Source organism: Bactrocera latifrons, unplaced genomic scaffold, assembly GCF_001853355.1.
Source record: "Bactrocera latifrons isolate USDA-ARS-PBARC rearing strain unplaced genomic scaffold, ASM185335v1 scaffold_49, whole genome shotgun sequence".
Classification (NCBI taxonomy): Eukaryota; Metazoa; Arthropoda; class Insecta; order Diptera; family Tephritidae; genus Bactrocera; species Bactrocera latifrons.
Window position 1 is genome coordinate 156,306 of NW_017537145.1, and position 24,921 is coordinate 181,226.

Consider the following 24,921-nt stretch of genomic DNA (forward strand, 5'->3'; position numbering starts at 1 on the left):
AAAAAAATAAATAAATAAAAAAATAAAAAATAAAAAAATGAAAATTTCCACATGCTTGAACATTGTTTAAAGGCTTAAAATATTTTTGTATTTTTTGTTTGGTTTTAAGGTAATCCAAAAGTTTTTAGCAAATTTTTAAACATACACAACCCACTGTGCAGGGTTCATTCACCCATTCCGTTATCGACTGCGCCGACGACGACGTTTTCTAATTGCGTGACTATGCAAAATATTTCGCTAACTCTAATTGCATTCCAACAATGACTTACACACACACACACAGACACATGTACACGGCCGAACACTTGTATAGATAAAAGCAAATAAACCGTTGTACAATACTACCGGTATGCAGCACAAATGAATCGGAAGTAGTGCGGCACAGCAAACTGCCATGTAAATGAATGTACACATGCATGTGTATATGTGTCTGTGCGCTGCTGAGTTGTGATGTTGGCTGATAAAGCAGATGCACGAACGGACAGACAAAAATGCCATCAAAGTTGGCATACAAATTGCCGTAAAATAGTACACGAATTCCTGTTATGCCGACTGCCAAGCGATTGCTAAGTGGTTGAGGCAAGAAGTAGGGTAGCACGCTTTTAGGCGTCTTGTGAGTATTTTGCCAGCGGCGCTTATCGCGCGTTCCCGTCGAAAGGTGTGGCTGGCTTTCGAACAAAGTGTACGAGAAAATTTCTTTGAAGTAAATACTTAATTAGCGCTAAAATGCGTGACGCGTCATAACGGTTTAAGTGCTAATGTGGTAACGCCTAAAGGTATGCTATAACTAGACATACATATAATCGATTTGTATACAGTTATTCAATGGGGACGCTAAATTTTATGCAGAAAAGGCGTAAATTAATGGCACGGCTAACCTTTTGACCCAGAATTTTGAGTTAAAAGTGCCACGGATTTCGAAAGCTTCGTTTTTCTGCCTTTAATTTAGCACACTTGAATTGTGACTTATGTGGTCCGCAGCGCCTTTCGCTGTTTGTTGTCACTTGCGGCTGCACTCATACATATATTTGACTGTCGGCATTGTGCTTCGCATGTTCAAGTGCACTTTGAAGCGCCTATAATTATGCAGCAATCGTGCGCACGCACACCATTATATATGCAGAGGCATACTGCTAGGCGCATATGCCTTTTGATTACACAGCCATTGCCCATATTTTGTCATGTTTATTTTTAATTGTTTAAAGTTTCGCGGCGCACACATGGCGCTCTTAGCAAGGCGCAAAAGAGAAAATACACAAAAAAACGCAACAACAAATATTAAAGTACGAATTAATTGTCGCTGCTGACACGCAGGGAAGCGCACTCGCTCACAAAACGACACATAGGAACGCGGCACGGAGTACTTTTAGCCGTTAATGACGCACGTGCCGTGTATGTCCGGAGCGCGGGTTTGGCAGGGAGTATGTAATGTACATATATATATATATATTATTTGTATACATCTTTCCACTATATTGTGTGTATGATTCTATAAATAATCAAGCGCTGCAATTATGACTGCCACGCAAAAAACAAAAAACACTCATAATAATCGTGTTCTATTTTCGTACTCACCTCGGCTTTGCCTTTGATAATGCACATCTTGACGTCATCCTCTGTGGATTGCCACACTAAGCGCTGCTGCTCAGATAAGTCGTGTATACTCAGGTTATAGACGATGTTTCTGCAAATACAAAAGGAAAATTATACGTTAGTTACAGGCTAGGTTACTTGTTGAAGTCAAAAAATTTAAAATACGTTGGGTGGTATGTCGAATCATGGAGAAGCAGAACCTCAAAAAATGCTTCCGGTGTTTGATATATGGCCATCTGGCGAGAACCTGCAGAAGCTCAAACGATAGAATTCGGTGCGCGAAGACATGGTGGAAGAAACCGTACGATAGGTGGCATGAAATGTTTTCTCTACCAACCTCCACCTCAATCACTGCTAGCAGCTCAAGACCTGCTTGCGCATACAGTCTTTGAACAGAAAATCAACATGGCATGGCACAGCAACATGAACCTCCGAATTAACGGGTAAAGCGGCCATTTGCGCCTGTGTTCCAGGAAAAGTCCCTAACAAGACAAGCCTACAACACCCTTGATGTGGAAATATGTTAATTAATCCTAGATGACAACCCGAATTACGAGAGAGATGCAAAACAGAAGAACCGAGTTAAACAAAGTCTGCAATGCCGCTTAGTGTTGGAAAAAGCAAGGCGCATACAGTTTTAAAGGCGACGAAAGGGAAATAAGCGAAATTACCTCAAAAAAGCAATTAAGAAGAACAAGGTTTGTTGCTTTAAAGCGCTCTGCAACAAGGTTGAAGAAATCCGCTGGATGATGCATACCAAATCGTCTTAAAAAAGATTAAAGGCCACAAAGGACAAGCGTCAACATGACCCAGAATATTAGGAATGGTTGTCCACACCCTTTTTCTTACTCAACTGCTACAAATGCTAAGCATCAAGCCTAGGTAACATTCCGAATAAGGCCCTAAAATTTGCTGATAAACACAAATTCGCCGTGTTTTTACACAATGCTTTTCCATAAAATTTGGTCAAAACAGCGACTAGTGCTGATGCAAGGATCATATCTAACTACCCCTCGGATAAGTTATTTCTATATGATACAGAACAAGTTCCTAAAGAGTATATTGTGACAGGCGCTGTGTTACAAGGTTCAGTCCCAAGGCCAAGGAATGTTTTATATGACGGTGTGTAACGTCTCTCACCGTCCAAAGAAATACGGGGTACGCTGATGAAGTAGCATTAATGGTAATGGCAAGAGATATAAATCAGAAAGAGCACTACACGGCCGTAAAGTAGCTTACAAAACAAAGCTCCAGTTAGCAGGCCAAACACTAACCGGTACCGAAGCGGTACTAATAAAGAGTAGAAAAATGCTAGAGGCGGCTAAGCTTAACATTGGTGGATATAATATCTCGTTGCGTGCGATTATTGACGCTTCTATGTTATCGGACCTACATTGTTAAAGCCGGGGAAAAAACAGACAAGGTGACGGCTGCAATAACGAGAATTATGGCAAACATAGGTGAACCTAGTCGGAGTAGACGTGCTCTCCTGACAAAAGTTAGCCAGTCAGTCTTAACGTACCAAGCATCTATTATATATGGCTAACATCATTGTAGCACAAATCATATGTGAAAACGGAAAAAGTAGTAGTTTCGCGCAATCATGGTAGCTTGCCCGTTTTGGACTGTGTCAAACGAAGGCGCTGATATTATTTCAGGTATCATGCATTCATCACAATTATTGACAGAACCAGTGAGAGGAAACAACAAAAGATGGATGAACACTTATACTAAACAGAAACGAGCAAGCGTGGGTAGAGAGGAACCACGATCAAACTGACTGTTACTTGACGCAGATTCTGACTGGGCACGGCTGCTTCAGAGAGTATTTACACTAATATGTACATAGACATGACAATTTTGACTGTTCTTTTTGTGAAAACCTGATTGAAAACGTGTGGTTCATTTTCTCTCTGTACCCACGTTACAAACATGAAAGAAAGGAGCTAGAGTAACTACTTGGAGAGCTGTTAATACTTGTTACTTAGTTAGAGAATCAGGCATGACAGCAATAATAGAGCTTAGAACGAAAGAATGGAAAGAGAGACAAATGATTAACGTGGAGTTGGAATTTTTTACATCTAAGGCTTTGAGGTACTTCCCCATCCACGGTATACTCCAAATCTGCTACTCGGAGACTATTTTCTGTTTTCAGCTCTCAAAAGAATACTCATTGGAAAGAAATTTGGCAAAAACGAAGACGTAATCGCAGAAACTGCGACTTGTTTACACGCTTGAAGCACGTATTATAAAAATGGCATTGAAAATTTTGTTAACCGCAATAATCACTGTCTCACCCTCGAAGATAACTATATTGAACAATAAAAATAAAGCTAGTAACACTTTGTGCGTCCCTTTGCCCAAATATACTGGTGTCAACGTGGTTTCCAATCAGTTTTCGAAGTCATTTTCCGGAATAAATTACCTTCAATGCGTGTAGCGATTCAAGTTTAGTGTCTTCAGTTGTAGCAAAACGGTTTATTCGAAACGATCGTTTGAGTTTGCTGAATAGGCAGAAATCACACGGAGTTAAATCAGGCGAATAGGGTGGTAGCAACAATAAAAAATTGGCGAAAAACTCAAGAAGAATCAATGAAATTTAAAAAATATAAAGACTTACTATTTGTTGCCCACAGTATACCAAAGCAAAGAGTCATGAGGTTGAGTCGTAGGTGCACGGAAATTGAAAATTATAAAAAATATGGATTGGCTTTGATAGGTCTAATTTATTTCTAGTTTACGTTGTTTACGTGATATCTTCCATAAATTCACTTCTGATATTTATTACTTAGTAATGCCTCAATATTACCGCAATTAACCACTTTTTGCTAGGGAATATTAAAAAAGAAAATGTTTTCTGCAACTTTCATAAGTTTCCAATTATGCGCATACACCGAACACATTCACCAACAGCCACTCCATCTTACTGATTTAGAAGTTATCGCCGAATAAGCTGAAGTGCAAATAACTTTTCTGAAGTATGCAAATTGAACGGCTCAAATGCTCATATCTATACGGATGCATTAAAACTTTCGCAGCAAGCGTCATATTCAGCGCAATAGCGTTGGCGCTCGAAGTGAACGAAAACGAAATAAAAACGAAACAAAAAACTGCGTAAAACAACAGCAACAACAACAGTTTGTGTGAAATGAAAACCACACAAACACATACAAGCATACAACTATACTTTATAGACGCGCACTCAATTGAGGCAGCAGTCGATCGAGCGCGAGTATTTCGCAAAGCAACGTAGAGGCGCGGTAGGAGGAGCAGAGGAAATGGCGAAAGCAAAAATCCGCCATGTCGAAAAACCAATGAACTGAGCTTATCAAAACTTCCGTCATCAGCGTTACACTGCTATAAGCGCGCTAGCACTGCCGCTATTTCGAAAAAAAGAAAACAATAAAAAACAAGAAGAAGAAAAAGTAAAACTCGAAAATACGCCAAAATATGTGAGGAAAAGGAAAAAAATATTTCAATAACGCAAAGGGATTTACACACACATAGTCTCACATATGCACATATGCGCCAAATTCATGCAATGAGTTGTGCTTGTATACATTCTTGTGCGATTGAGTGCCGCTGCATGCTTTTAGGCGCATAATGAACGTACGTATGCGACGAGGAAATCAGCGAATGAATGCGAATGCGCTTGCGAGTGGAAAATTTGTTGGCGCACATACGCGAAAAATATGCAGCAGATAACGGATAAGTTGGTGCAACATTTCAACAACAACAACAACCATAATAATCAAAAAAGTGGTAAAAGCAACAACAAAAATAGTGAAGATGACAAGCAACATTACAAAAGAAAAAAATACAATATATTACAGCAACAACATATATTACTACAACAACAACAATAACAATAAAGATAAGCCTTAAAGTAACAACAAAAAATACAATAACAGCAATACATGGTGCAACAACAAAAACATTACAACAACAATATTAATAACGACAAGAAATTTTAAGCTTAAATAACAGGAATAACAGCAAACATTACAACAACAATAACAAAAAAATTGCAATAACAACAACAACCAAATTTATAACAAAATTTATTACAGCAACAGCACAAAATGCAACAACAACAACGACTGCAACTGTAACAGCGCGACTACACGCTACAAAGCAACACTGCAACAAAAAGGGTGTGGCAGCATGGCAGGTGCTTGACTGAGAACGCAACGAACGCCAAATTTTTGCGCACGCTGCCATTGATGAATGTATTTGCGCCGCATTGAGTTTGTTTATGCCGCAACGACAGCTGCCTGCAGCCGGATGCCACAGCTCAACAAATTTTGGCAGCATATAGATCAACTTCCGGTATTTGCACAATCGCACACACACATACAAAAATAACTATCGCTTTATACATATATGCACATATGTATGTGTGTGAGTGTGCATGTGTGCGAGTGCTTTCGATATTGTGCCGTTATCTTTGCATACAAATTTATGCAAAAGTAAGCTTATGCGCAAAAGTTTTGAGTACAACTACTACAAATATAACTGTACACGGCACGAGCAAGCATAAGTAAGCAGAAGTGCGCATAAGTATTTACTCAATGAATTATTTATGGCGATACTTTGTTGCTTATGAAGAGATAATGCTTGTTTACTTACTTTTTCGAAACTATGTATGGCTTGTGTTTAAGAAATATGTGGGGGAAAAATAGAACAGAAACAAAACTATTGCTACAAAGTGTTTGCTAATGCGTAAAAATACTAATGGCATGGCAGAAAACTAAAATAAAATATATGCTTTACGAATGGCGAGTCGGATGTTTAGATGTGTACTGAAGCCATAAGTATGGCCGATCTGAGACTTTCACATAAGCAATATTCAAACACGAAAAAACGTTAACTTCGGCTGCACCGAAGCTAAAATACCATTCACAGGTTTGTCTTTAGTTTCGTAAACGGGTGTGAAAAGATATTAGTTGTGATTTCGATCGATCATTTTACTGAGAAATCACATTGTATACTTTAGGGTCCGATGTGAACCAAATTTTCAGACATTATAGGAATACTTGAGAAAATAATTTATGCCGCATTTCGCCGACGATCGATGATTTTTGATCTTACAACAATCACTTGTCAAATAAAAAAGTTTTCTTAAAAGAACTCAGCCTGATCATCAATTTGTATGGCTACTATATATAATATTATAGCTTTCTAAAAACATTCTACGGAGATTGTAATAATACGTTCGTGAAGATATCACGACAAAAAATAAATTTCTCAAACAAGGACTTGATTTCGACCGACCAATTTGTATGACGGCTATACTCTATCTCTATATCAGGTTTGCAGACAAATTGTGTAGTTTTTTGAAAAAAAAAAAAACTTAAAAATTTTTCATCTCGATAACTCAAAAACTGAAGGACTTATTGGCGATGTTGATCATTTATGTTATGTACCGAAGAACACTTAAAATACTCTGTTTGGGAATGAATCATAATCATCCACATTTCTACAAAAATGAAACCGGACATATTGTGACAGTGAATAGGGAACGTTATAGTGTCATGATTAATGACTTTTTCGTGCCTGAATTGAATGATATTGATGTAAACGACCATATATCCAACGAAAAAATAAATGTTTTGAAGGAAACTTTTGCTGTACCCATTATATCGTAGCGTGGACTCCAAAATCATTCGATTTAAGACCGCAATAATAGAATACGTACTCATACTCAGAGTCTTCAAAGCACTCCTATTGACGACTCTGATTACTTGTATACCCGCTAATTTTCGTCACCCTGTTTATCAATGGGCATCATACTGGCTATTACTTCAACAGCACCGCTTGATAGTATTCCGAAAGCACTAATAACTCCTAGTTCCGACAGCCTGTGCACTCAACTATTTCCAGATGCATTGAGGGGAACAGGGGAGACCGTTTATGCGCTCATTGCATTTTCGCCGGAGGCCGCCTAGGTGTGTTGTGCATTTCCCAGTGTCTACGACATTGTTTAGTGCGTCAACGGTGGACCACTTTTTCATAAAGCCATATTGTCTTCTGCTACTTCGCCGATTTTCTGGAATGCTAACTTCAAGTAGTTTCCTAATATGCCTTCGTACACTTTGCTAATTGCGTCAAGCATGCAAAGAGGTCGATATGATGAAGTTTGTTCCGTAATATCCCTTTTTTCTTGCAAATAGATATGGTTTAAAAGTTAAGATTTCCTTCAAGACTCTGTTTGGTATGCCATTTAAACCAGGCACGGATTAATGGAATTATTTTATAAAATAATGATAACTCTTTTAAAAGTATAACATAATAACATCATAATGCAGTTTGCACGGATTTGTATTTCACATTCAGTTTCATCAAAAAAACTAGCTTGCGAGTTCTGGGCGATCTTTGAATTTTTGAACTGATGAATATATTAAAAACGTGAAGAATATAGTGCATGAAAATCGTCAAGCTTTAGAGAGATAAAAAAAGTGCTAAACTTCTCTCGGGAGTATATTTGGTGAATATTTTGGGTATGAAACTCAAAAAAAAAAAAAAAAAAAACATAGATTCTGACCGGATTTAAAGCCAAAATCGGAAATAAATACTATCGAATAACCACCGTATTCATCAAAATTTGCTAAAGATAGAAGAAACTTCACTGAGAAAATTCACTGAGGGAAAGCCTAAAACGTGATTACGGAAAATATTTCGAAGCCTGAAATATCTGACAGAAATAATTTTTATAACTACTAAAATTATAAACTTGCCAAACTTGCCCTGCATACAAGCCAGCAGCAGGGTCTTCCGCTTGTGTAAGCAATAATTTCGATTAAGCACTGATGTGCGCGACTATAGACCATACACGGCTTAATCGCACCATTTCATACAATTTCCCATTATTTACCGCTGAATTTAAATACAACAGCAGCAACAACTACTACAATCGCCACTAACATAATCAACAATATATAATATAAGGCAACTGGTAACTACACGATTGATAACAGCACAAGTGATGCGTTGAGCATGCCAGGCAAGTGCGGGCAACACGGCGTATGAGTGACACAAAGCGCCAGTAAGGCTGAGTAATTGTGCGTAGATGTTGTTGCTTGCGCTATTATGACAGCATACAACATTGTGGATTACTATATAACACATTGTTGTTGTTTTTGTATATACGTGTTGTTGTTGGCGCTTATGATACCTTTGAATTACCACAACAATAACAATAATAATCGCTGCAACAACAAAAGCAGTCGTTACCAACTGCAGGTACGCATGTATACGAGTATATACTAGCCAGCTATAGTTGTGCAGCAACACCCACAACACACGCGACAGACACGCGCCAGCGACCGCGCAATCAATGCCAACACACAAAGCGCCACACAATGCCGACTCATTTGCAATTGAAGCGGCCATGCAGGTGGCAACCCTTTAATACGTACAACAGCCTGCGCCATCAATGTCAACAGGCTGCCATGTCTCGCTACTTGACGGCACCAATTTGCGCCTGTGGTGGTGCGTCCGGCGACTGGGCTAAGCGGTTATGGGCGCCGCGCCTGCAATAACCAGCAACGTAACCGTTGGCAAAACGCGCAGTGCATTGGTAGTATTGGCGCGTCCACGTACGCTTTACCTGCACAGATGCGGCGCTTGTGCGTAAAAATGCGAAAAACGTGCAGCAACCAATGCAGCAAAATCGTTGATGGACAGCGCGCGCACTCACCATTGTGCGCTGACGCGTCATCATGTAGCGTATAATCGTAGGACTGGCGGCGCAGTCTTGCAACAGCATAGTTTCGGCGCTTTCACTATAGCTCTGGTCACATACAAAGCGCAGATGATTAGCGCGAGGAGATGACGCGCAAGGTGGGGTTGAGATGCGTTGGCGCCCGAAAATCATGCTATTGAAAGCATGTAGCATAGCGTACGTATTGTCATAAGCGCGCATAGACGCACACGATCGCGTAGTAATGTGGCGCCAATGTTATGAGAAAGAAAAGTTACGCGCCGCATCGCATATGTACTTGCCATTGACGCATGCCGCGCGCTAAGGTAGCGCAGGCAAACACGGCAGCCAGACAACAAAAGCGCGCATTGCGATGCGGCAAGCAGGGTTAGCGCGTTATTAATTCGCATTTGGCGCGTAAACCGCCGACCATACAGACTCATAAATATTTACCAATGCGCGGCTGGTGGTGCGTGCATGTCCTTATTAGCGCACGGACGCGAGTGCTACTGCACACTCATCATATATTATATGTGTGTGTATGCGCGCGCGTTTGTGCAGTTCCAGTGTGCATACTTCTTCTTTTGTGCTTTTGCGTTGAAATTTTGTTTTGTTTTTGTTGCTGTTGTTTCTGCTATTTGGCTCGTTATTGCGGCTTTGCATGTTTAAGCCACACCACTGCACTTTTGGCGCTGCCCCTCCTCTTTCATCTGTTAGGTGCACAATTATGCTTCTTTACTTTTTCAATGCGCCACACACACAACACTACTGCATAGCTACTCTACACGGCAACACTTGGCAACTGTGGCAAGTGTGCGCTCATATGCAAAGTTTGTTTGGTTGCGCGAGCGCGCGCTAGGTGAGGTGCGTCTGTGTGTGCATAGCGTTGGTATGTTCGGTTGACTGCATTGCAGTAATGTGCGCGCCGCGTCTACTCAGGCGAGACTGCTACGCCGCTGTGGCTTCTTTTGTTATCGCAACAGACCATGCCACAATTGCACATTGCGTTGCTCTCCATACTTACTCGCTACCTGCCACATTGCATGGCACCACGCTATATGCGGCTCTAAGCCAATGCTATTACCGTTTTCGTGTGCCCCTTCACCTGGTCTCTTTTCTTTGGAATTGAATAAAATTTAAAATTGTTTGTACATGACAAAGTCAACTGTAAATTAAAAAGCCAAGAAAACGTTTTTACTTTTTTTACTTTCTTACCGAAATTTAATTAAAAGAATTATTATAAAATTGATATATTATATATTTTTGAATTATAGAAGTAGTTTATGCAGAATTAAGTAACGGTTGATTCAAGTAGAGCTACTTTTTCCAATGGCCTTTTTTTGACAGATCACGCATGAGTCGTGTCAAGTTGTTATGTTATTATTGTTCAGTATTGTTCGGCGTTGGAGAAAGACTAACACCTGAACAACGTTTACAAATCGTTTACAACTTTATTCTGAAAATTCACTTTCTATAGAGAATGTGTTTCGCTGTTTCGCTCAACTTATGCTCAACATTATAGGCCTACTCACCGTACTATTCGCAACACAATCACCCATCTTGAGACCCAACATTCATTTTTGGATAATATTCGACCGAGTCGACCACGTCCATTCGAGCAAAATTTTGTTGAGCGATGTGCAATGGGTATGTAAACAAGCACAGTTGCCGCATTTAGGACAAAGAGTAACCTGAATAGATTCATGAGCTGCCATTTTATCCAGAAAAAAAAATGCTTTGGTGTGGCTTTTTGGCCAGTGGAATCATCGGTCCGTATTTTTTCAAAAAAGATAATGGTTAGAGATGTAAGATCCTGCGATAGATTGTGTCGCGGAGGAAACTATAAAGCAGCTATCGTTAAATTTTCAACAGTTACATTGCTACCTGAACCCAATGATATTGTAAAAGTTCAAGCTCCATGTAAGAGATACCAGATTTTATAAGAACAGCTGCTTTGATTCTGCCACTGCCACTAGGGTGTTCGCATTTATTGAGAGAAAACTTCGCTAAGCAGATAATTTCATGTTTTGGGCCAGTCGATTGGACACCAAGATTATGTGATATCACACTTTTGGACCTTTTTCTTTGGGAATGTATAAGTCAGTGCGGACAATCCCGCTTAGATTCAGATATTGGAGCAAAACTTATTCTTTGTCATTCGCCAGTTATCAGTCGATATGCTCGAACGAGTCATCGAGAATTGAACTCAACATATGGATTATCTGAGGCGTAGTCACGGCCAACATTTGACAGAGATAATCTTCAAAAATAAGTGCCAAAGGATGTTATTTCTAGTGATAATAAAGATTCCACATTAAATTTTAAAATTTTCTGTGGTATATAGGTATCATCCCAGTTCGACAATATTGAGGAGACAGCCAGGTTTATAGAAGGTCAACTAATTATCGACGGATACCTTAATTCGAGAGCCATACAGAGGTGTGCCAAACAGGGACTCGAAACGGAAAAACTTGTAGAAATGGTTGCGCCGCTTAGTCTATTAATAGTGCTCAGCACAGGAAATGCATCCACATTTAGAAATCCGGGATGGGAGAAAACCATACCAGACATTATCATCAAAACACATATCGGGCTCAATAAACAAATGGAAAGTCGTACAGAATTACACCGACAGCTGACTGAATCAGCAGGAAAAATTCTGAAACATGAAAGTGCAACATTTCGAAATTAAACGCTTCCAAATCAATATAATCGCGTAAGCGGTGTCTACGCCAATCAAGAAGAAATCAATATCCGCAACAGACGAACAGAATCAACATAATCTCCCATAATTGCAAGAAAAATGCTTAATGTACCCGAGCCTATCCGAGCATATTATCAAAAACTCCTGGGAACTTGGATATAAAACCCAAATTCCACAGTTAACTCCCAAAGAGCTGCCCACTGACAAGATCAAGGCCAACAAATCCCTCGGCCCAGACGGGATGCTAGCAGAAATCCTGAAAAAAAAAACACGCTGCAGAGCGACTGTCATTACTACTGGTTATGTACAACGCCTGCCTCGAATATTTCCGGAACACTTGAAAACGCAACGGCTTTTGCTAATCAGTAAGGGAAAAGGAGATCCCATCTAGCATATGCATGCTTGGTGCTGCGGGAAAGCTCTATCTCTCTCCCTTAGATAACATGGCTTCAGACTCGGTAGATCAACTCTAGGAACTTTAAAATGCGTAACTGAATGTGTAGAAGGCCCCAATGGAGCCAGAAGGTCAGAAGGTATGGAAAGAAAAGGCTGTGGGAGCTAAAGAAAACCTCCGAAAATAACAAGAGCGCAATAGAACCAAAAAAGAAAGATACAATAACAACATGGCAATGAAGATGTCAGAAAGAGAGTCACGGCAGTCGTAGAAATATCGAAAAATTATATTAAATTTGAAAACTGTTTAAAGGGTTGAGAATAATGACTGTAGAAATATACATATGTGTTTCATATGATTACACAACTTTCGCTTACTTTGGAAAAATGCCATAAAATTTTAAATTTCAAGAGACAAGCAGCGGTACGACCTCTGAACAAATTATTGAAATCGAACTACTATAGCATATATCTGCCATACAAACTGGCCGATTAAGATCAAGCTTTTGTATTTAAAACTTCAGCCAGTCTCGTTACAGTCGAAGTTATCACTTTTTACCGTTGTTCTTCTCAAATGCAAGCATATTTCCAATAAACTTTCAGTTGCTTAATTTAAATTCGGTTTATAAGCCGTGCATAGTTTATTATGCGCAAACAAGATGTACTCGACGAAATTAAGGTACTTTAGATGCCAAGCAATTTTGAATGCTAGCCTCACCAAAAGGACAAAAAAAACCAAAAAAAACATGCAACAACAACACAAACACTTCATATGTCAGCAATGCTAAACAACCTACGAGAAAACGCATATCCTGATTTTTATCACCCACGCCCCACAACCGCGCACACATGCTGCCAGGCACACAATGTCATTGATAGGCAAGGCGCACGCGATTATTTGCCTTGTCTTTGCTATCTCACAAATGTGTAATGATTCTCCTTTTGTGCTGTGCGGAATTTCCAAACGCTTTTGATTTCATGTTCACAATTTTTTTTAGTTTTATTTGTGTAATTTTTTGTCTGCTTCTTTTTTTTTCAATGCAGCCAACAAGCGGTTGGCAATTTGCCATTGTGCAATTGCTTTTCACCCGCAGGCATCTATCACCGCCACCGCCGCCACGTAGCGTTTGGCAAAGGCAATGCGAAACGGGCAACATTGGCTGCCGGGGCAACATTTCAATGTCACACGTCAATTCAATCGAACAGCGTTGCCAATGCGTCCTCGTCGTCGTGAAGTGTGGAGTTGAGTGGAGTTGGAGGGTGTGTGAGTAGCTGAAACCCTGCGGCATTTAGGGGACGCATATGACAGGATTTTCTTGTGTGTGTGTGCTTGTGTGGAGAGCAGCAATCGAACGAGCAATTGAGGTAAATATATACGAGGCATGCTTTATGCACACACCTACATGCCAAAGCACATACTAACTGCTTTATATGCTTGCCTGCAGGCAATCAGTTGCATGATCCGACATATCGACGGACAGCGGAAAGCACTACTAGCCGGTCACACGGCTCGGCTAAAAGCTCTCTACTGCCACCGCAATTTGTTTGTGTTTGCTGATTTCTTTGTTTAACGGCGTGTAGCATATACTATATATGCGTATACACTTGCCGCTTTTGTGGCACGTTAGCCTGTAACGGTAAATGGCTTTGCTGTATGGCAACAAATGACGGTAAAAAATGCAAAGAATCCTTTTTGCCAGTTTGTATTTTGCATTCTGCATTCAGTTTTCGTTTAACGGTCGCTCTTCGGTGCACCCAAGCGTCACCCCTCTCTCACTCTCGCTCTACATACCGTTGAGTATCACATCGGTCTCTACTATCAATCTGCTTGAATTTAAATCAGCAACGCTTTGTCGTTAGTTTGTGCTTGCACCCGGCAACGTCGTAGCTCAGACATGATCGGAGCAAAGTTGTGAATTTTCGTTCGTTCGGCTTGGTGCAACGTTGTTGCTGAGCATTTGCTTTTTATCGGCCATTTCACCGCTGCCATTCACAATTTGCCATTCCCATTCAATCCGAGGCAATATTGCAATCCGACGGCGTTCTGGCTGTCAGCCTATGTACGTGTATACTCGGTGCGGCAGGCGCAGGCACTGACGGTGCGCTCAGCGTAACCAAGTGTGGCAAAGCGTAACGTGACACGCTTGTGCTTGTGACAGTTGGAGTGCAGTGGATAGATGATATTGAGATCTGCATATTTTTAAGCTTTAATAATTTTTTCAAAGAATCAACAATTTTTAATCCCCATCATGTAGTAAGCTAGCTTGTCTCAAACTAAATTTAATCCCTTAATCTTAATTAATGACAGAAATCTTAATTAATTAAATTGTAATTAACCTTAACTTCTTAATCGTAACTAATATAATCTTCAGTCAAGTACCACATATTTTTTCCATTTAATCTTAATCTGCCTAAACTTAACTAGATCGTAAAGAAAATTGGACCTCTTTAATTCAAATGATGCTAGTCTAGCATTCCACTAATCTTAACTAATATTATTTTTAAACAAATTCCATAAATTTTGTCTGCTTTATTTCAAGCCGACTAATCTTAACTAAGGCTCAAACGATTTCGTCTAATTTTCTTTAATTAAACTCAATAAATTTATAATTAATTTCTTAATAGTCAATTAATTCGAACCTAATTTAGTCCTTCAACCGACTAAGTAGTCTTCACCAAGATGCAAATGATTCCGCGTAATTTTCTTTATTTCAACTCTAGTCAATAAATTCTAGTCTAGTGTAGTATTTCAACAAACCTTAACTAATAATTAAATCAGTTTATTTCAGAATAATCTTTTTTCATATAATCTCACATAATTTAGTTTAATTTTATATAAATTATTTTTGACTAATGTTACCCAAGTATTAACCATATAACATTTCAACTCATTTATTTAAACTGAACTAGGTAGACTGGTTCTAGTCTATGCCTAATTAATCTTAACTAACATTAGCCTCAGTCTCAAACAATTTGTTAACACTTTTTAGTATAATTTTGTATGCTATAGTCTAAATTTATACAGATTAATCGTAACTAAGGTACCTACATCATTTATAATTCAAAAAATTGTAGTCTAGTGTAGTCCTCCAACTGATCCTAACTAATATTTAATCCTGTTTGGATCAAATAAATCTTTTTTCACATAATTTTATATGGTGCAGTCCAAATTTATACAAATTATTCTTGATTAATGTTATCAAATCACTAATCTCATAAAATTTCAACTCATTTGTTTTAGTCTAAATGGGCTTGTTTCTAGTCTACACTTCATTAATCTCAACTAACATTAATCTCACTCTCGTTCAATTTGATATTTAGTTTTGTATGCTATAGTCTAAGATTTTAAAGATTAATCGTAACTAATGTTACCTACGAGTACATCTTTTATAATTGAAATTTTTAACAATTTTATGAATTTTCGTATATTTTAATTCAATCTCATTAATTTTAACGAGAGTAACAGCAGGTTCTGTTCAGTTTCTTTTAATCTTAATCGAATACTTAGACTACAGCAGTGTCTAAGTTTATAAAGATTAATCTTAAGTATAATTACATAATCTGTTTTAAATTTGGCTGTTGTCTACACTTTGATTAGTTGTAACTTAAGTTACTTCAGTCTTATTCAATTATATTTTCTGTAGAGATAAATTATAACTAATGCTACATAACCTCATTTCACCTCAAAATCAGAAAAAATTAAGTATTCTTAATTCATACTATACCAACTCTCATCAACTATTTCTTTTATTTTAATCTCAATCTTACTAATCTTAACTAGATATCTACTGACACCCTCTAATTTAACCCAATCTTAATTAAACCTGTATAACTTATTGATCTGAAACTGAACATATACTTATAGACTACAGCAGAGTATAAGTTTATATAGAATAATCTTGACAAGTTTAATGAATCTTCATTAAATTCCATTTCATCTACTTTAGCCTAACTTAATCAAATCTAATCCAACTGAATTCAATCGTCTTAACTTAATCATATCTAGTCAAACTAAATCATATTAATTAATTCCAACTCAACTTCTCAAATTTGATTAAATTAATTTAATCTACTTTTAATGACTAATGGCTAATACGATATATTTAAGATGAATATAATTCATTCTACTAAACTACTACTAAAACTACTTTTGTCTAATCTTTAGTTAATCTACTGCGTGGTATTCTGCTATTATAAGATTAGTAATCTGATTTATCTCACACGAAATGCTCTGACTTATTCCACATAAACTTAATCTAGTCCACATTATAAGCAGAGATTAAAAATATGACACAAATTAATCTCAAGTCATCAGAATTAACTGGTTTTCGAATTTATTTTTCAGTCGAGCTTATTAACCTTATACCACACAACTTAATATAGTTGGTTTCGTTCAGTTGAGATTAATAATCTGACTTTATCTATAATAAACTAACATCAAATAATCAAGAATAAATAATATAGTCTCTAATTTTTATTCATGAAATTATCTGACTTTATCACACAGAAATTAATCTCGATTAATCGATATTAACTTATTCTAGTCTATATTGCTTACTCGAGGTTAATAAGCGGAATTTATCTCACACAAGCTAATCTCAATTAAACAATATTAACTGATTTCAATTTTTATTGTTCTAAAGAAGTTAACAAAATGATCTCAAATAATGAAGTTTTACTTAATGCAGACTTTGTTACGATCATTAAATTAGTTGAAACTCATTTAGAATCGACTAAAATAGAAATAGAACTATTCTTAACTATTTAAAATTATTTTAAACCATTAATAATCTCATTTAATCGAAATGAACTTTATCTAGTTTGAATAGTCGAGATTAATCATACTAATTTTTGTGCTTGAACTTCCGATATCTGATTCATAACAAAGCCAACTTTAGCTGACTATCAAAAAATTTCCGAATTCTCACAAAATTCATCTGAATTCTACTCCACTGTTCAAAGGCTACGCATTGTCATGCAATCATTTGTATTGTCGGCTGCCTTTGCAAATTTTTCGATGCGTTCGATGCGCGTGGATTTAGGTTTTTGACTTTTGCAATAAGCCAATTTGCGTCCACTTCGATTGAGCTGCATCGGCACTCAAATTCGCTGCATCCCCTAGCCTATTCGCATTTTGTTTTTTGCTTGCGCTTTTCCGTTAGCTGTCAAAGTTTTGCCTATACTTGTTTTGTGTACATGCGGCTGTGTCTACTTGTGTAGCATTCTAAACTATTTTGCCTACACAGACGCTATGATGGCTGTCATTGCGCTCGATTGTCATTTTCAACTTGTCACACTCACGTAAAAGTCTCTATATGTTCGTGTCTCTTCTGATTGGTGTGTCACGGTGATATTTTTCGAATAGAGAGAGAGAAAGGGATGGACTAATGGAGAATATTGATAAAGTTTAAGAATAGCAAGGAGACATCCAAAAAGGTTTGTAAGAGTTCGACCTAGCAGGTTCGTAAGTAGTTTAGGGGGTAATTTCTAAAGTATGGGGCTCTTAGCAAAAGGCTAAAGAAACTCGTCGTCAATAGTAGAAGGTAAATTCTTACTACAAGTAACCTCTATCACATAAATCTAAGTATGAGAATAATGAACTATAGAATAAAGAACTATCGATAAAAATCAACTTAAAGTCATCTTTCAGAAAAAAATGTTTTTCGAAAAATAAATAAACAAAGAACAAACAGAAATCGTTGTTGTAAGCTATGAAAAACTCTATTGTGTCTTCAGAAGTATAATATGGAACTACTTCCAAAGTAAACCACAAACCTAGGAGTCTCTGAGAGAAGCTCTACGACTTTCTCGAAATTCTATTCAACATAGAAGAAGCATCATATGGAACTACTGACGAAGTATAGTCTCAGCAAAGCAGAACGATTTTTACGAAAGCAATGTAGATTTTTCTGTGAAAAGTGTTTTCCGTTGAATCGGAAGTATTATAAATATATAATGAAAGCATTTAATACCGAAATGTAAGAGCAACCGAAAGGTCTAAGAAAATGAACATCCGATTGACCAATTGGGTGAAGGAAACATTATTCTAGATACAGCATCATCTACCACATAGTTTCCCATAAGCAAAATGAAAAATCTGGCAACTCTCTCTTACACTAAACACACACGCATTACATTGTCACCTGAGCAGAACTTTGGTAAGCGAAATGTCAAAACGGGTAACTGTCAACTGCTTGCCTGACGCTTGCCAACTGTCAAAATTTTAATTGCAAACTGTAAAATTCCATCAAACTTTCCATCAAGCGTGCGTAGCAGAGGAAGAAAAAGCGTAAAGCTGCTCAACAGTCAAGCAGCTTGTCACAGGTACTGACATACCGTTAGCCGGTCAGGTGTTGTCGTCTGACATTTGTCGCTTACTGACAGCTTTAGCACGAACTACGCCCCAGTGGCTTTACTTTGCTGCAGTTGTCATATCGACTGTCGGTCAAACAAACACGAAGAAGAAGCAAGCAATTTGAGAGCAGTGCGTTTTCAATGGAATTTTTGGTTGATGTTGGAGGAAGGTGGCAACATGCGTGCCCGTACGCGTATGCAGAGTGTGTAGAGGTAGAGAAGATTCGGTATAGCAAGCTAATTGGTCGATGGCGAAAACAAGCGCATGACAATTTTTTTTTTTTTGGCTATTTATTGCACTGCATAAGTTAAGTAAAAGTGTGGCAGGGTCTATAGAGCCTTATAACATTTTTCTCCGCCTTTGCTGGTACATTGATTGATTTTTCGCAGCCTGTTAATTTTAGCATATATTACTCTTGGGCCATTCACACACACTTTCCTTGCCTAATTTAATTTTCGTGTATTTTTGTCTCAGTTCTGCCTTCCTCAGCCAACTTGCCACACAACCCATTCTACTTTCTGCAGTTGCGCCGGAGTGTATGCCATTCATCGCCTATGTTCAACCTTGGCATAATTAAATTTAACAAGTTCATACCCCAGACCATTCTTGGCTTTCCTTCCGCTTCCTGCCACTTACAGGCGCGTGGCACACGCTTCAGCGCTGGTTTAGGCTCAACATCATCATCAGACTGTCGTCCATGCTACAGGCTACAAGCGAAATGCGTGTCGAAGCCATAACTTTTTGTAGCCTCCATCACTCCCCAACTCCTTGCACACATACACACCAGTGTGTTTGTATATATTTTCGTTTGAGTGTTTTCATGCAGTCAAAGTCTTAAAATACCATTATTGTTGTGGCGCGTCCATATTGTCGACTAGCCGCCGGCATAAAGCGACACATACATAGCGACATATGCACAGTGAGACACAGGCGCACATTGCGAGTTAGCAGCTGTCATAATTTGCCTGTGTTTCATCTCTGCCTATTTCGCCTGTCAGAAAAGTTTAGCCATTGCCTATGTCACATCAACTTTTCGACTTTTTGCGCTCGTGTGCCAACCACCTGGCGCTAGCCTAGTATATGCCACAGCTATTGCTTTTGCCTTCGCCTTTGTCGACGCACTTGCTGCATCATGTCGCATATATTCTTCGGTTCACATTTTCGCTTGACTTCCTGCGTGTATGGAACTTGTTAAAAATCCATTAATCACGTAAGTGCTGGTCGTGCAATATTCTTGCTTGTAAGCAACGTTTGTGGCCTATTGACGCGTTCGCTCGCATACAAATGCGCTTATAAAGTGAATTTAGCGTCGTCAACTTGAACGTCAATATGCGCGACCATTCGTTGCCGGCATGTTGATGGCTTTGGTGTAAGGCAGCGGAAAAATGCTTCACATGTTTTATGCGTACAATGAAATTATACTCATTGCATGTGTGTTTAATAGGAGTCGAAGCAACGCTTTGTAGTATTGAGAGTGAACCTTGCGAGAAATCGGTGGAGCAATGAAGAAATTTTAGACTTAAAAGCACATAAATAAGTTCGGTGTCTTAAAGAGTAACCATATTTATCAATAAAACATGTTATTTCATATCTTGAATTTCGGAATTAATTAGAGATGAACAACTTTTTTATGGATTCTAGAATTCGCAGAAAATTCGTGAAGATATTTGTTAAAATTAATTAAATTTATAGACACTAGTCCCGAATAAAATCCCATAATTTCGGGACTGATCAGAATTATCTATGTGCGACAAAAACTACTTATGATAATCATTACACAAATAACTCCACATCCAACTCTATATCTAAGACTAATTTAACCACATGTTTCATATAATGAATTTCGGGATTATTTTACTGCTGACAATTTTGTATTTAGTTGTATGGTAACATCTTTCCGCATCAGATTTTAGATCTACTAAAACTAAATAGAAAATATAATTAAGAAATGACAATTAATAATTGATGAAAAGTATTGCCGTAGTAAATCCCGAAATTTCGGGATCGATTAAAATTTTCTATATTTAACAAAACATACATACAATTAATTAAAATAAATATGATATCTATAACTCAAGTAATTTGTCTTTCTGTTTATTAACAATTAAAATAATCGCATATTTTAGGACACGGTTTTCGGGATTATTGAAGCATATCAAATTTTTCTACGACAACTTCGGTTTACAGATATCACAGAATCAGTCAACAAATAGGAAGAAATTAATGGAATTGAAAGTTAAATCCAGAAATTTCGGGATCAATTAAAATTTTATCTAAATTTAAATGAAAATACATATAATAATTATAACTCAATTAAACGGCGTTTTTGTCGCTTAGAAATCAAGGTTAGCGCATATTACATGTCGTGGATTTCGGGTTTATTTTGGGAAATTTTAGTTTTCTATAACCACCTCGCTTTCTACTTGTTTTTTGCAAATAAACTAAATTTGAAGTAAAAGATGCCAATCCGGAAAAAATCCCGAAATTTCGGGACTGGTTAAAAAATCCTAAATTGAAAATATATGTATACCAAGTGTATATAATAATCATAGCATCATAACGTAGCTAAGTGGCATCGCTTAAATATATGGGCCAACGTAACTCAATATTTCATATCTATTGAATTTCGGGTCGTAAAGCTTTCTAAGACCACTTCAAACTCTACATCTTTCATAATAAGTCAACAACTTATATAAAAGTTTAATAAAATTTAATTAATGATGGTCCCGAATAAATCCCGAAATTTCGGGATTATTTTTTTCTTATATTCCACTATAAAATTCAAATTCAACAAACATTAATGAGATCCCGAAATTTTGGCGAGTTTTCACGCATTCAAACAATAACTTTAAAAAATACAGATCTTTGAAGATTCATTTGCGAATTCGGGTCGATTTTAAAACACAATTGAGGTTAAATTTGTATGTGAATGGAAAGAAATTTGAATCGAGGTTAATTTCGCTTTTGAATAGACAGAAATTCAAAATCAAAGAAAAAGCTATATTCGTGAAAATAGCGAAAACAATTTTGCATAAGGTGGTATTTCATTTTAGAAAACCAATATCAGTTTAAACTAAATTTTATAATATAATACTAAGTCGCATCAAATACGAAAATGGAAAAGATGAATATGAGTTTCGAGGTGAGGAAAACGAAATAATTTGTTATGAAAGTTGTATAAAGAAAGTTGTTAGCTCTTTGCTTGGCCTCCAGAGACAACCAGTTAGGCAACTGTTGCGACAACCCTTTAGACAACTGAGTAGGCAACTGATAAATGTAAGTTATTCGTTTCACCTACAGAGACCACTAGTTAGATACTTGGTTAGTCAACATATATATGTAAGTCATTCGTTTAGCCTCCAGAGACCTTTGTGTAGACAATTGATGGATGTGAGTTATTCCTTTGCCTTTCAGATGGTTCTTCAGACAACTGGTTTCACAACTGATAAATGTAACTGATTCTTTCGGCCACCAACGACAACTAGTTAGACAAACGGTTAGACAACTGAATAGTCAAAAGACAGATGTAAGTAATTCGTTTAGCCGCCGAAGACCTTTGCGTACTACTAGAGAACTAATAGATATAATACATAATAGACCGATGTGTTGCAAAATCCTTATGTAAACAATATACTGGAGAACTTCTGCTATCTACGACATCAAAACCATATACATAAGTATGTATTTCACTCAGTTCATCAATTTCCTACAAGGTTGTATTTCTATTGGCTTTGAAACCACTGCATATGTATTTTTCTCGAACTAAATTTACTTTTGCCCCGAAATGGCAGAAATAGAAACAACATCATCATCAGAAATACAGCAATAACATTATTAACGGCACAATAGCGTACGACCGAAACTCCACCTCCATTATTTTTCACTTTTAGCCATTTATAACTTTCACATGCACACAGTAACAGCCAAGTTAACGGTCACATGCTCGAAGGAGTATTTTTGCATAAACTCTCAAAAAATACTGTACATATGTATATACTGAATACAACATATGACTTGTACATATATCTGTAAGTATGTAGATATGTTCAATTCGAAAATTGCGTGCATTGCTTGGATCGTGTTTCAGTTCCGCACCGCCTGCATGCGTTTGCGTGTGTGCGCCTATTTTATGGTCTCTGTCTAATAATAATTTACGTGATAATGGCACTAAATTGCTTACAACTACAAATCACCCCAACAACTCATTTATTAAGAACACCCACAACGCATTTGGCAAGCCGTCATTGGCGAGTCTTCAAACAAAATATGCGACTTCCAAGCAGCATGCAAAGAACACATTGCTTTTTTGGGCTACTTGTGCAAGTTGTGTAGTTTGACGACGTCGTCGCGCAGGGGTATGTCACGGCAGTTCGGGGGTCAGTTAGATGTGTGGATAAGCTCAAAAATGTGTAGAAGTTTGTAGGCGTGTCTGTTATGCTTTATGTGACTACGCTACGCACACATGACGCTACAAAAGCCAGCATTTCTCCTACTATTTTGTTGGTCGCTCTTCGTTTCCCCTGACTTTTCTTTGAGTGTGCCCGAAAGGTGGCCCCAAAAAGTTAAGCGCGCTTAAGTAATTTAGATGAGTTTATAAAACTTTTCAAATGGTTCAGGCCATAGCTATGTTGTTATTATTATATATGTATGTGTGTGTGTAGGCTCAGACACATACATACGCGAGTAACGTCGTTTGTATCCTGCCAATTCGTAGTGGCATATAAATTTTTCGTAGCTTGTGCGTAATTTTAGATGAGTTTGTGAATATTTATATTAGTTTTACCGTTATAATACGTATACATATGTAAATTTGTCGAAGTGTACGTGCATAGAATGTATTAGGGTGTTCCTTAAAGATATAAAAACTACGTATTCTTCGGGTAATAGCCTCGCAATCGTTGTGTATTATAAACCAGTTCAAGAATAGTAAGACCTGTTCCATTGTGGTGCGTAGTTGAAATTACTTTGTGAAAATTAAAAATATGTATAATATAGTAGTAACTTGAACCCTCAAAATTTAGTCGAAAAAGTCGTTTAGGTTTCCTAAGCTTTTGAAGGAATACGTTAGCGTTCTTCGTCGTTATTTATTCACCCAGTTAAGTCCCAAATGCTTATAGATAAATAGTAAATTCGACTCTATAATTGCATACCAGCTTTAATTTCGGTTAAGGCTTCGAAGAATAATCATAAGTTTGTGAATGGGAAGATATTGGATCAAGGTTAAGTTGTGCTTTTTTGGTTAGGGACCAACTTTCCAAAAAAAGAACAAGGGCAAGGTCAATATATGTGAATATGTGATAGGTTAGGTTAGATTCAATAGTTGACTCTCAAGATGAGATTCGCACTTTAACTACTATATATAGTCCTTATTGAGGCTAGTAAAGCTAAGTATATAACTGGTTAGGTTAGGTTAGTCTGGTAGAATAAGAAACTACTGAAGCTAATTATGAGGACACTGAGTTGAGTTTGTGATAGGTTTGGTTAGGTTAGTATGGTAGAATAATGAGCCACGCATAGACCTTTTGGTCCTTTGCGATACCACTTCGTGTACCGTTTCGAAGTCCATGGGGAGTAGTTATCCTTTGGGATGTGATAAGGTTGACTAAATAAGTTATCGGACAATAGTTTAAAATTTAGAATATCCTTAAGAAAATATAAAATAGTATTAATCAAGTTATTGCCTGTCTGAAGCTATAGCACTTTCGATCTTTCTGGCAATTTGTGAATCTCTAAATAGCCCCTTCGAAATCGAGAATAGTCAAACTAATTTTGGACACGCCTTTTCGATGTATATCGTATTCCTGTGAGGACGTTCTGTATCAACAAGCACAAGTGATAAGCAGAGTGGATGAGATCTGAACTATAAGGTCGGTGAGGCAAAGCAGAGCCCAGCCGCTGTTTTCAAAATATGTTTTAACCAGTCTTATAATATTATTCCTCGCATCCTCATTTAGCTTCTCCCTTGAGATTTTTTTTGTCGAACACCACGTTCCTCGTCTTCCAAGCCAAAGTTAAACCTTTAAATTCATCTTCTTTTGGGTGCAAACAACAGCATGAATGTAAACCGCTTGAGCTTTCAGAAGAAATATAATAATTTAGCGATAAAACTTAACCTTCTTTCGTCAGGTCCAAACTAAAAAATACTCAATGATAACTTCGGTTAAATTATTATCC

The 24,921-nt window shown here is 37.6% G+C and overlaps 1 protein-coding gene across 8 annotated transcripts in view; it reads right to left on the minus strand.

Annotated features, from left to right (window-relative positions):
- Window positions 1–24,921, minus strand: part of LOC108973563 (semaphorin-1A) — a 458,547-nt gene that overhangs the window by 140,978 nt on the left and 292,648 nt on the right. For all 8 annotated transcript variants that reach the window (XR_001993734.1, XR_001993732.1, XR_001993733.1 and 5 more), the window contains one exon: window positions 1,576–1,684. Coding sequence is in view for 1 of the 8 variants with exons in the window: in XM_018940915.1 (XP_018796460.1) it covers window positions 1,576–1,684 (109 nt within the window). In the remaining 7 variants the exon portion in view is untranslated. The remainder of the gene's footprint in view (window positions 1–1,575; window positions 1,685–24,921) is intronic.